At 44.2% G+C, this 13,955-nt stretch overlaps 1 protein-coding gene across 2 annotated transcripts in view; it reads right to left on the bottom strand.

Moving 5' to 3' along the window:
- Positions 1 to 2,142: 2,142 nt before the first annotated feature.
- ZSWIM5 (zinc finger SWIM-type containing 5) overlaps positions 2,143 to 13,955 on the bottom strand; it is a 143,821-nt gene continuing 132,008 nt past the window's right edge. For both annotated transcript variants that reach the window (XM_068239513.1, XM_068239514.1), the window contains exon 14: positions 2,143 to 12,767. In XM_068239513.1, coding sequence (XP_068095614.1) covers positions 11,905 to 12,767 — 863 coding nt within the window. In that variant the 3' untranslated portion in view covers positions 2,143 to 11,904. The remainder of the gene's footprint in view (positions 12,768 to 13,955) is intronic.

Below are 13,955 nucleotides of genomic sequence, written 5' to 3'. Positions count from 1 at the left end.
TTTTCACTACCCGTACGTGTATACGGGTCCGTGAAAAATGCTGCAAGTCCGGACTCTGCGTTCCGGGTTTAAAAACGTATTCCGCGGATCGCACGCGGATACGTTTTTAACTTAAGTGTGTACTGTTCCTATTTTTAACATTGGTATGCGTGGCTCAGTTTTTTGTCCGGGACAAAAAACGTAGTTACGGATACGTTTTTAAAGCAAGTGTGAACTAGCCCTTACTCTAATGTAAGATGTTGGCTTCCAAAACAGTTTACATGCAAAACATTTTGGACGAGAGGCTCTGCCAACCTTGCTGTTAAGTCATTCAGATGCAGCCGGGTTTTGGATGCGCTGCTAATTCATCTTGCTGTGTATAAAATTAGTAAATTGCCAGACTCATTGAAAGTCTAAAATGTGAACTGTCTCAATGGCCTCCATTCACAATAAGCAGTTTGGTACATGCATTTTGGACGGTAAAATACCTCATGTGGTATTTCACACTCACTCCCCCCCCCTCCCCCCCCCCCATTTCACCAAAGTTTTCCCCCATGAGGCAGAAGTTAGGTAATTTATCGAACAAACATGCCTCAATTCACTGAGCCCTGCTCGGTAAGTGTCACTTACCAGCATGGAGCAGGCAGGTAGCTAGCTGTGTGTCTGACTCAGAGGTTGTTTTGTCCAATGCAGCCTGTCATCCCTTTAGATTGCTGCAGCCACCAGGGGGAGCTCTTCTGTGTGCTACAATATAAATATGCACATCTAAAGTGATTGTCAGAATTTTCCGCTTCCTCTGCTTTGATACACTGAAAGACCCACCTGCATCCCTGTCGCATCCAATCAGCATGAGAAGCAGGCTGTGTGGATTTCCCTATTACGTTCTTCAGTTCTGTTTTAATCAGTTTGTGTGGTTGTAGCTTGACAAGCTGTTTGGTGCTTTCCATTTTGTTGTCCAGTGATGTATGCAAAGGCTCTATACTCACCTTCCAGCCTCCCCTCTACTGCAGCAGTAGAGTTTCAGTTGCAGTCGGCGTTAATCGCCCCAGGACGCTACATGTAGCGTCCAGGGTCACCTTCACCATCGTGGAAAGTCGGGATCAGAACGCAGCGTTCACTTAAAAGCCCAGTACAAATGCTCCCGTTCACTTGAATGGAAGCGTTTAACACAGAGTCCCATACTCTGGTGGTAAATGCGGGGCAGACGCCAGTGTGAACGTGCTCTAATTCTCTCATGTGCAGGGCTGGCCTCTGCTGCCTCTGTTGGGTGATGTGGTGCAAGTCATATCACTCCACTTTATCCAGGACTGTGGACAGGCAGGGTGTGTTGTGGAGCAGAGGTTCTCAACGTGTGGTACGTGTACCCCAGGGGGTACTTCTGATGGTTCCAGGGGGTACTCAGGGTTCATATACTTAACCAAGAATAACAAATTTAGAGTTTTAGAAAATGATTAATCTTATTTAAACAACACTAAATTAGTATTTTAGTTAATTAAAAGCAATAGTAAATGCTTGGAAATTGTTTCAAACCAATTATCATGTACTACGATTAAATATATATTTGTCAAGGGGTACTTGTGATAATATTTACTATGCCAGGGGGTACTTGGTGAGTACAGGGTTTTAAAAGGGGTACATATTAATGAGATGTTGAGAAACACTGTTGTGGAGGATGGCTGCACTGCCCCCTACCTGCACAAGGACTATTGAGTCTCGTGGAAGAATTTGGGCTTAGAACGTGAATCAATTCAGTTGGGCTGCTTAAAGTCATAAAAACGATCTGAGGCTGCTGAAAGGCCCACTCCATGGAAAATAAGCAGTTAAAATCTGACAGAACCAACAGGTTTTGGAATAGTCAATCTACTCATGGGGGGGGATTGTCAAGATTTTGTTTTCAGAAGCATTTCCTGCAAGGCAGTTTAACTGCCAAAACACTAAGATGTCATCCAGCCTCCCTACTCACTTGTACACTGTTTTTGTCCGTTAGACTTAGCAACTGCTGGTCAGGAAATGTTTTTGAATCAAAGAAAACTCTGTGAATCCCCCATGAGATGGACTAGTCCAAAACCCGTCAGTTCTGTCAGGTTTTAACTGCTTACTTATTTCACTGGAGTGGTCCTTGAAGCCAGTTTGGTAAGAAAGCAATGCAAAGATTAACAGATATGTTCTGTGATCCACAATTTATTCATAAAAAAGCACTGAAATTTTCAACACAATTCATATAAAATGGTTTCAGCAATACATAAATAGGGTTCAATTTCTTATTAATATTAACAAACATTAAAAGGTTGCACAAATATAACAAAAAGAGCATACAAATTAAACTGATAAAAATAAGACAGATACATCTGTGGTGAGGAATACTGAGGGAAGAGTGAGGTGAAAGAATGAGACATTTGGTCGCTGTCAGCAAACAGTCGCCGCCCCCCTGTATGCTGTGGGGTCGCTCGGCTGTCTGACCTGCACCAGAATAAACGTGTGTAGAGGAAGGGGGTGACTCACAAGTAGCACAAGGCGGATAAATAATAAATAAAGGGTAGAGAGGAGAATCTGGTGCGAGGGAGTTCACAGGACGTTGTATGGTTTGGGCCCCGCCCCCTGCGACACCATAGTTATTGCTACACCTCACAGGCTTTCTTAATCCCGTTACATAGACCACCTTTATATATAAACAGATGCTGATAACCTTTCCCATACAGGTCACTTAAAGGAGGACTCCGATCCAAAGAAAAGTTTGTCAAATACACGGGAAAAATATACTGTATCTGTCTGCTTTTTGGTGTTATCTGCATTACTTGAAAGAAAACAAATATCCCACACAATTTTTCCTGTAAATTTAAGCTCACTTTCAGCAATCGAGATGAGAAAAAGGGTGCGAGTGGTTAAGGGGAGTTTTAAAGTGAACCTGTTACAAACAGGAAATTGCAATGATTTCTCCATGTTGAAATTGGCCATACACTCAGATTGCCACCCGATATGACAAAACCAATCGTCATCTGTTCAGAGAGGGATCAATTCCTACTATACAGTAGTAAATCTTATTTTCTATAGATTTCAGCAGGCAATCTATTGAAAATTGATCAAACCTCAGTGTTGCACTGCTCCATGCAAGAAATGCTATGGGCTGTCTCCCACTGTTCCTGCCTGGCCCCCAATGTAATCAGAATTAAGATTTATAAAGCATTGGGCGATGGATTCTAGTGATCAAATCTGCAAGGAATCGAGAAAATCGATGTGTGTATGGCCTGCTTTAAAATACCTAAAGACCTAATACAGACCCCCAATGTGCATTCCTTGCTCTGCTGTCTCTATACAGATGATAGCCATAGGCCTTGCTCTGCATTCTCTATACAGATGGTATCTGTAGACCCCCATGTGCAGGCCTTGCTCAGCAGACCATACGCAGATAGGAAGTTGGCCAGAGGTGCTTGCTGGCCCACCATGGCTACAGTGATAAACCATTTGAAGTAATGCTTTCCTCTTATTTCACCAAATTGTAAGTGCCAGTTTCTCTACAGGGTAAGGCGGTTTAAAAACAAAACAAAGAGTATTTTCAATATAAGGGGGCAACATAAATAATTGTTGCCTACATCTAATCTTTAATGCTGGCAGACAGTGGAGAAGAATTAAGGTCCCTGACTGGTGCTTTGAGCAGGCATCTTCCATGCGCTCTTATGAAGGTCCATCTCTGGCCATGGAGAAGTGCATCTCAACTTGTTTTTCTGTGCACAAGCACCTCGTTCCAGTCAAGATGTGCTTGTCTACAGCCAGAAGAAACTTACTAGACTGGTTAAAGTTTAATAAGCTGAGAGGTAATGGTGGGCTGTAAGAGGAGCCAGGAAGCCTCTGGGTCATCTATTCTAGAAGCTTCTTACTACCAAGGTAACTTTTTTTTTTTTTTTTTAGAATGTCTCAAGTTTAGCTTTAAGATATTTAGAGAATTACTGGTTGTTATTTGTGCCATGTGTAGTTTACAGGATCCATCATTACCCCACTTCCTGTCTCAGCTGTGGCTGCACTGATGGCAGCAGAAGCTTTAGTGCAGGGATGTCAAACTCCATTCCTCAAGGGCCGAGGTCCTCACACATTTTGGGCCAGTTCAAATGAATTGATGGGGGCTGAGTCAGGAAAGGTATCAAGTAGAACTCATTTCTCCATTCTAAACACTGGCATGGATCTGGCCCATGAAGACTGGAGTTCAACACCTATGCTCTAGTGGGAGGGAATGTAGACTCTGCGTCAGTGTATGGCTGCCTCATCTAAGCTGGGAAGCTGGATCTGAAAAGGATAAATCTTCAGTATTTAAAAACTCAAATTTTTTGTTTAAATCCTAAAATTAATCATATCTCCCAACTCCCCTTCAAGCACTTTGTCATTGTGTAACAAAACAAAATTGCTTTGCATCAGGCAGACCAATACATAAAATGTATGTACACTAAGAGGATAGGACTTAGAAAATACCCTCCCTGGCACTGATTAGTTTCATCCAAGTATCCTGCCATGCACTGCAGCAGCCTGACTGCAGAGGTTAAAACCACGCTGGAGACAATGGACCAGTGGGGCCTATTAGGGGCTCTCCTGCAACAGCTACATTAGCTCGGTATTGGTGCTGTGTAGGTAAAAATCTTTTATGAATAGTGGTGATTAACTGTTCCCCTCCCCCTGATTGACATTGTAGCTGTCCTTGGAAGCTTTTCATGCTCCATAGCAATTGTGTATAGATTGCTTGAGGGGGCCCATAGTTCCTTATGCAACCCCCTGCCCCTCCCATGTACCCTTTGGTCAGAAACTAGTAAACATTGGATCAGGTGTGCGTAGCAGTACATTGATAGTACTCTGGTTACTTCTTATTAAATGAGGTTGAAAGTGCCACAGATATTAAGGTTTGTACCAGAAAAGAGAGGCCTGACTTACTACATGTGAGTTTCCAAAATCCCAGCTGTTAATGTACATCAATTTTGATCTGGCAGTGAGCTCTCAACCCCCCCCAACATTTAGCAGTGTTGTCTAGCTGTCAAACTGCTCTTTTGGTTTTACTAGTTTCACACCTACGAGGCCAAGTAAACACATATAAATGCATTTTAAGGTCTGTGGTGTGAAATGCCCATTGCAATGTACACACGAGGGCTAGTTCACACTGGGCGCTTTGGTAGCAATCAGCAAAAAGCTGTTTTCACTGTACAGGAAAGCGATTTAGGAGTGACTGCGTTCTGTGATTCTATAATATTGAAATGCAATTGCTCCAAAAATGCTGCATGCACCGTTAGCAAATCGTTAATCACTGGTGAACACTACCATTGAGTTGCATTAGCAGCTGCATTTTGCTGATAGCCAGTGATAAGCAAATTGCTGAAAAATCCCCCAGTGTGAACTAGCCCTGAGCGTTACGTTTGACGTACGTCCCGGGAAATGCAGCGTGATGTGCATGGAGACAGAAAACTCAATAAGCCACAGCCAAACAGGTGCAGGTTCAGTCATCTAATGATTCCTGATAAATACGCACAAGTGCTTAATGATCTTCAGGCCTTTCAAAAACTTTCAGTGTAAACTAAGCCTAAGCAAGCAACCACTGGGGTCAGACACACATGATCTGCATACTCAGTGATTCAGAATGTATTAGAGGCAGAGGATCAGCACAGTCAGGCAAGCAGTTGCAACAGGCAGCAATTGCGCCTCCCACATTTCATAAACACCTGCTGAACGATATCCCCTGCTTTAATAAGTGCATAGATGTAATTAGTGTTCCACCACCTTCTGTCTTGCTGTCCCTCCCCCTACCCGACTGCACCACAATTTGTGAAAGAACAATTTCCTTCTATGTAGTATATGTAATTAACTGTCACTCTTTTTAAAATGTAGGATTGAATCTTTGTTAGGACTGTGAATCTGCTTTCAGTGTGTATATACGGCTGTAGCTTACAGATCACCGTCACATCTGCACAGTGTCCGAGGATTAATATACTGACTGGAGTCCCCTTTTATGTGATTTCACAAGTGGCATCTATTATTGGGGTCACAGGACACAGTCAGGAGCGCTGCATGGAGTCGTGGTCTCCCCCAACTATTTATTGCAAAATCCACATTGCGACATACTGTAAGGAGATGATTTGCAGCGGGCCCTGGCCCATGGCACAGTCTTGTTATGTACAATTAGTAGGGGGGACCTACTCAATGATTCTCACTTCACCACATGATCCCCAGACAAGTCTCCCTCCTCCCCCCTGAGAAAGCACTTAAAGCACCACCCCGAGCCGAGTGTTCAAGTATACTGTCGCCCTGTGCCGCAGGACAGAACCGTCATAAATAATTAGGACTTTACATCTTGTCATCCGTATATATTATCCTATTTACAGGTAGATAAATGCTTTATGGTCACTTTTGGACTTGTCTGAAGTGTTCCCTGAGTTTGCATTGCAGTCTGTTCAGCGATGAGGAGGGACAAGGCTCTCTGTATGGTTGGGGCCAAGGAGATCACATGATCAGCTAAGTGGGAGGAGCTAGCACACATCAGTTTTGGAACTACAAGTCCCAGCATCTTCTGGCTGTCAGGACATACTGGGAATTAGGTCTCCCCACAAATGAAGTGATACAGCTGGAAAAAAAACCGCCAGATTCACAGAGATATCTTTAAACAGCTATGAGCTGGAATGGATTCTGCATTAGGAGTGACATGTCAGACTAGTAAGTACACAGCAGCCAGCCTGGTAGAGCAGTCGCTAGGATGACCCTGGCTGTAAGGGAGAAAACAGACACTCAACAATGATCGTACAAGTCTTATAATTCACTGGGATACAATATTAGAGGACAAGAAAACAGGTTATCTTCAATTATCCAATCATGTCAGTGGAAATTGGCAAAAATGTTTTCCAAACCCTAGGAAGCATTTGTTTTAACCACCATCATTAACCAATGTCAAATGAATCACATAGGAAGCAATACTGAACAATGCACCCCACTGTGCTCTGCTCCCATTCTGCCTAATGGTGCGACTAAACCCTTGAGTACCTTCTCAAGTACCATTTCCTGTAGCACAGACTGCTAAAGCTGCAGCCATCTCATAGTTCAGTCTGTGCTCCGCCTCCTGGAAGCTCCACCCCCCCACCCCCCCAAACACCAGGAGACCCCTAAGGCAAGCAGGAGCCTAATTCAGAACCTGATATTAATGCCTTTAGCTCTATTGCTTCAAGTCATGGGGTTTTAAAGCAACCCTGTAGAGTAAGGAATACAGAGGCTACCAGACTTATTTCCAATTAAACAACGTACATTGCCTGGCTGTCCTGGCATTCTAAACCACAGATCCAGAAGATGTTTGCACACCAGTTTCTTTGACTAAAGTCTGACTGCTGGCCATATGCCTGTTTCAGGCACAACTGAAGCCATAGAGATCAGCAGAGCACCCAGGTAACTGGAAAATATTAGAAAGGAAATACAAAATGGAAGCCACCATATGCCTCTCCGTACAGTTTGAAGCAGTTAGCTGGATATACCTGGTTTCAAAAGGCAACATTTAGGAACAGACTATTGAGCTATGACGTTATATTAAATTTAGATTTGTGCCTTGAAATGGGCTTAAAGGGCTATCTGAAGTGACATAACATGATGAGATAAATGTGTATGCTTAGTTCCAATCTTCCACGGCTCTAAATGGGTTTCTCTGTAGTTGGGAACTGCATAACTCTCACTAATAAGTAATTATAGGTCATAAAACTCCTGTGAGGCTGAGTAAAAAACACTTCAAGATTTGTCTGAGTGGGAGGCTTAACATTCACCTGAGGTAGTCAAAACTTTAAAGATGATTTTTGACATTGGGGATCCAGGGAAATTCTATTTAAGCTTAGGACTACAGATAAAATGGTTTATCTCACCAGTATATTTTCACTTCAGGTTTCCTTTAAGGCAATTTTCTATTCTCAGTTTAGTGAAGGGTCAGAAGTTGGTCAGTTTTATTTCTGCTAGGATTTACCATCACTTTCTGTGTGTGACAGGAAGTGAAGGGAACTCTGTCCAGTGAGGAAGCAGGCATTGATAAAATGGGATAGGGAAGAATTAAAAGCTGGTTTATTGCTCTGTGTGATCCTTTTGACGGTTCTGTCCGTCACAGGCCTGATGGATGTACTAAGTAGATGAGAGCAGAAAATTCTCCTAACAAACTCCAATGATCCAAGAAGGGGAAGTTCTGCTAGCAAATAAAAGCCATAAGTACTTGCTCAGTTACTTGGGAGCTGTGTTTATTAAAGGGGAACTGAAGAGAGAGGTACGGTATATGGAGGCTGCCATGTTTATTTCCTTTTAAGCAATACCAGTTGCCTGGCAGCCCTGCTGATCCTCTGCCTCTAATACTATTAGCCACAGCCCCTGAACAAGCATGCAGCAGATCAGGTGTTTCAGACTTTAAAGTCAGATCTGACAAGACTAGCTGCATGCTTGTTTCTGGTGTTATTCAGACACTACTGCAGAGAAATAGACCAGCGGGGCTGCCAGGCAACTGGTATTGATTAAAAGGAAATAAATATGGCAGCATCCGTATACCTCCTCTTACTTCAGTTCCCCTTTAATCAGCTGCTAGCTAATGATCATCAGCTAGTGGCTTTCATTTGCTAGCATGGCTTCTAATTCCAGTTGATACTACTCAATAATGAACCCACTGCCCTCCTATTTATCCCCGCATGTGACGGTGAGATCTTCAGGTTAGAGTCTTGCATCCACATAACTCCTGTTTTGGGAGGAGTCTCATTTCTTATGCTGCGTTCTAATAAGAAATTAAATGATGGGAATGTAAATTCACCATTTCCAGTTATAAATGAGGTGAAGAAAACTGAAATAAGTGGCATAGTACCTGAGAGATAAAGCAAATGGGTGGTATGGCAGCAACAACAATGATCAGAATTTGTACGGAGTGGTCCTATAGCACTTGCTATGAAGACTGGTGCCTCTGGTGGTCACTGCCATGCACTGCAGTCAAACAGGCACAACACTGGTGATAGTTTTCACCAAACTGGCCATAAAAAAAATAATCTAAAAATCCATCAGGGCTGCAGGAGATTCCATCTCTCCTGGCCATGGGCACCCCAGGCACATCTACATTAAATATTTTCAAATCTTATTTTTTTGACACAGCCAGTTTCTTGAAATCTACACCTGGGCAATTTTCACAAGTCATGTCCATTCATCAGCTGCAGTCTAACAGTTACCTTAATGTATGGATCCTACAATGGTTTCCACACGTACGTGGATTCTCGCTGCCCAGTCACTTTGGAGCAGGATAAACCGAATGACAGCTCAATCAGCTGCCACACAAATTCTGGGCAGCATTGATTACTATTCCCGCTACGAGTCATAGTGAGAAGTAATTTGGGATCTGGAACCCGAATTACCTTGCTCTGCGGCCACAGACATAATATTATATCTATAGTGGCGCTTAGGTTAGGTGCAGTGCAGGTAAAAGCCTGCACTATAATGACCTGCTTTGGTTTTTCACACTCAGTTCACATGACTCCTGTAGTCTATGTGGGGCCCTCTTTGCATTCACTCTAATATACAGCAAGCAGAGCAGTGGCAGAAGAGGAGACCACAGCTGCATGTATTCAGCACCACAGTGCACAGGACCTGCTACATACACATTTGACATTTCTGTTGCCTGAAATAATCCTGATCACTTTGAGTTGTAATGACAATGACCAGCCTGTTCTGTTGTGTATAGAAAAGGAAGGGAGGTCAAAGCATTGACTGTCCTTCCGCATTAGAGGTTTTGCTGCAGTCTGAAGTTCCACTTTGAAATCTAACGCCAACTATTTTTACTTGTAGTTTTGGGTTATATGTGGAAGGGGCAATACAGTCTCTTAGAGCAGTGTTCCTGTTTGAGGGATGCCTCTATTCCTGTGACATCACTGGGGACATAAGTGACAAGACATCTCCACAAAGAGAACAGAGCAAATGAAAACCAGACGATGGTTCTAATGCCTCCCAGCCTGGGCTGGTTAAAAATAGCAACCAGCCTGCAAGTGAGGATCAGAGATGCCAATCATTTCAACTTGCATACAAATTTCATGTAAATTGCCTGGAGCTTCAAACTGGCCCAATCAAAATCAACAGGAAGTTATTGGAAGTGATTTTCATCTCACTGACCAGCTCTGTAATGAGGGTCACAATTAAGGAATTTTGTGATAGATTCCCCCAGCAGCCACACATGAAGGATGTACCACTGCAGCTGTGCAGGGAAGAGATATAGCAAGATATACCAGATAGATTTTCCTTTGTCATGCCATGAATTTACTCCTTCCATTTCCTTTCCACATTGGGTGCAGGGATTGTACTGTATGTACAGTATGCCTCCTGCTTCTGGCAGGGCAGGTGGGGAGCACAGGCTATACAGGCCACACCGCCTCCAGCTCAATGACCTTCTGTGGAGGTGAAATGCCAGATGTGCCACAGTAGGTGAAAGTGTCAGCATGGCAGAGGGTAAGGCCACGATATACATGGCTGCAAAATGCCAGTCCCCATTGATCAGAGGATTAGAATTGTATAGTAGATGATAATGGATTAAGGCAGGGATGGACAAGCTCTAGAGCCAGGTTTGCCAAAGCACCAGGTAAGAAAATGCAATGCTGCTGTGCCCTTTAAATAAACCATGTTATATGCACATCATCTCCATCTTAAAGTACCCAGTATATTCCAAATCCTTCTCCATGTGTACAGAGAGCACCCCCCCCCCATCCATCCATCAATCTCCAATGTAAATTGTATGGAGCCCAGCTCCACCCCTTCCTGTTACTCACAATTCAGTTGCTAGTAATGGCGCTTTTGTTGCTGTTGGGGTTGTGGACAGGAAAGGAGGTGGTTTGGTGACATGTCAGGGCCTTCATTCAGTGTGCTCCAAGCATTAGGGGGAGGGTCTTCTTGGGCACAATGGAAAAGGATATGGAGTATGAGGAGGTAGCTGCAGGTATCTTGTGTGGTACCTGCTCTTGAACGGCATTATCAGCTTATAAAGGTTGTGAAACCTGACAGGTCCCTGCTTTCAAGGTCATAATGGCCTTTAAAGGAACCTGCTTTCTGACAAACAGAAAAGATGTCCTGTCCCCTTGTTGCTATACCACAAAGACTGGCCTTCTCTGTGGTCTGCAGGGCAGTTTGTCTGGTCAGTCTCTGGCACATCCCAGACTCGTCTTAATACTGCCATGTTATAGTTTATGAAACAGTTGAGCTACACAGCAGACAGATGGGGAAATTCAGTCAACTTGCAGTTGCATGAAGATGGGGGAAAGGGGAGGCAAGCTGTCTAAGCCTTTGGTTAGGCAGAGGATTCCCGATTTACCAGCTGTTTTGCCGGCACAGTAAAGATGGACAGGTGGAGGAGAAGGGGAGGGGAGCTCTGCTGAGGGGCAGAATGTGTACCTTATATCAGTGCTCCCCATATCTAAATTAACAGTGACAGAGCTTTGACCATCTCTGAATTAAGCTTAGATCACCAATCAAAATACCAGTGTTTGCAAATCCTGCCTCATAGGTTGACCCCATTGCCTAGATTTGGGCAGTTTTTTTTCTATAGTGAGCTTTGTCAAACAGGAAGTGGTGATTTCTGTCCAGTGAGGTCCGGTCTGCCGGTATTATAAACTCCAGACTTCGATGTCACGGAACAGACAGCACCTTATATGCAGACAACAGTTTACCCCATGGAGGAGAGATCAGCAAATGATGCCGAACTGATACTGAATGTTGGGACCGGATAATATGGCCGTTGTCCCAGCAGCCCTGCCTGGCTGTGTGTGGATAAAGGGGTAGGATTTGACACGTGCCTCCCCCAGGAACGACATGAAATGTTTGGCAGGCATAATGGAAAGCTCCTGCAGGCATAGTCCTGGCTAAGCCCTTCAGTTATTGGGGCCACGGTAAGAATCATGGATGAACCATAGCGGAAGGCCAGCCTCAGCCAAACCGCTCCCTCACCAACATCATCAGCTTCTTCTTTCCTTTGTAAATTTGTTTTAAGTTATCTATGAACTGTGCGAACTGCAGCAGCCCGTCCTGTCCGAGTAAAAAGGTCTCTCTGGCTTTACTGAGGAACTCTATAAACTCTCCATAGTGTCGAGGGCTGATGTGCGTGAGGCGGGAGTGGGTGGTGTTAATGTAGGCACCGACCGCCGCATCTAGCAGCTGGCGCAGAGGGGGCTTGTCTGTTGACATAAGTTTACCAGAGTTCCTCCTACCAGGAATGCCAGCTAAACCTGGAGCGGTGAGCGTGCATCGCCTGAGGATGTCTGACAGTACAGTAGCGCAGTGCACACTTTTCACCACTAGTGGCACTAATGCTGCCAGCTCATTCTTGCCTAATGAGTGGCTGAGAGAGCAGGCCCATAGGACGTCATTAATGGCGGGGTGTGTGTCCTGATTGTATGCCAGGTTAAGGTGGCTCATTGCCAGGGAGCAGAGTTTGAAAGCACGCAATGGATAGCCTCTGTGCTCCATGTAGCGGGCGATGGTAAAAAGCTGGGAGTAGGTCATCCCTCCGGAAGCAGCATCCACAGCGATCTGATAGGCGGTCTCAAAGGCCGTATGATCTTTCTCGCACAAGGTGAGCGCTGACAGGGCACAGTTTTGTGGGTCTTTCATGGCACACTGCAGAGCCAAAGTCCGTGCACAGCTAGCCAGCTCCTCCCGCTGGGCGTAGTCCAGGTTCAGTCTGAGTACCGTACTGTGAGATGTGGCAGCAGCAGCGACGATGCTGGTGGCTTCTGTTGGGGTGAAGAGTGTGTACCAGCTTTGTAGGATACTGACAAGAGCGCGCACTCCTGGGAAATGGGGTGAAAAAAGAAAGACAACTGTCAATATACATCTCTGAACAAATACACAGCATCATTAGGTGATTGCTAGATTCTGCGAGAAACTGGAGGGGTACAAAGGATTATCATAGCTTTACCTTGACCAAAATTGTAAACATCTACATATCCTGTTCTATAAACAAATCCAAATGTTTCATCCAATAATGTTTAAAGTAGACCTGAACTATTGCACAGGACAGAAAAAAAAACAGAGAGAAATGCACCCAGTATGTCTTTAGAGACACTCTAAAGTGTCGCCCACAACACTCCTGTCAGCATAGCGTGTGCTTTGTTTATACAAGCAGGACGGCGCATAGGAAATGACAGCATTACACATTTTTCTAGCAGCCCCGTGGTCCGACACACAAGACCCAACACCCTAGCTCTCTAGAGATCGGATAAGGGGAAGGATATTTTTTCTCTTTAATTAACACTGTCACAACATAACACAAGTAATCAGAAATGCCCTCCTGCCTATTTAAGGTGTTTAGAAAAAAAGGTAAACTTTGATAGTGTTCCTTTAAAAGTTATTACGCTTTTGCATTTCTTTTAGAGCAGAGAGGAAGTTGTGAGTTCAGGTCCGCTTTAACTTCCTTAGACTTGCTTAGAGCTATCAGAGTATTGCAATGCCTCATGGGACTTGTAGTTCCTCCACAGCTGGAGTGCTAAGGTTAGCCATCACTGAACTAGGACATCGGTGGTTAAACTTTGGCACCCATGCGGGAGGTGGCACGCTGAACCCTCTCTGTGGGCATGTGCACTGCTGGCCACCATCATCGCTATATTGCAAAGTTGATGGATTTTTTTCATTATCAAAATAGTTAATCCCCCCCCCCCCACACACACACACACACACCCCACCCCCCTTTACTTCCAGCCCACTGAAGTGATTGCCATTTGGCCGAATCAGTTGCTCTGCCAGTATAATTTTGCTAGCAATCGCTATTCAAGGTTATAAGTATAGGAAAATCACTTTTCATTCACTATACATAGCGATTTAAAAGATTTTGCAGTACTAGTTTTGCCCAGAAACCACTAGCTTACCCAAAATCCCTTGGTAACACAATAACTGATACTCTCTATTTCAGGTCAGTGTTGTCATCAGCATTTTTTGGTGCATCTCCCCAATCACCTAACCTGAATTAATTAACCAGAGCT

The sequence above is a fragment of the Hyperolius riggenbachi genome, chromosome 6 (genome assembly GCF_040937935.1).
Source record: "Hyperolius riggenbachi isolate aHypRig1 chromosome 6, aHypRig1.pri, whole genome shotgun sequence".
Classification (NCBI taxonomy): Eukaryota; Metazoa; Chordata; class Amphibia; order Anura; family Hyperoliidae; genus Hyperolius; species Hyperolius riggenbachi.
This window is presented reverse-complemented; position numbering and strand designations above follow the sequence as displayed.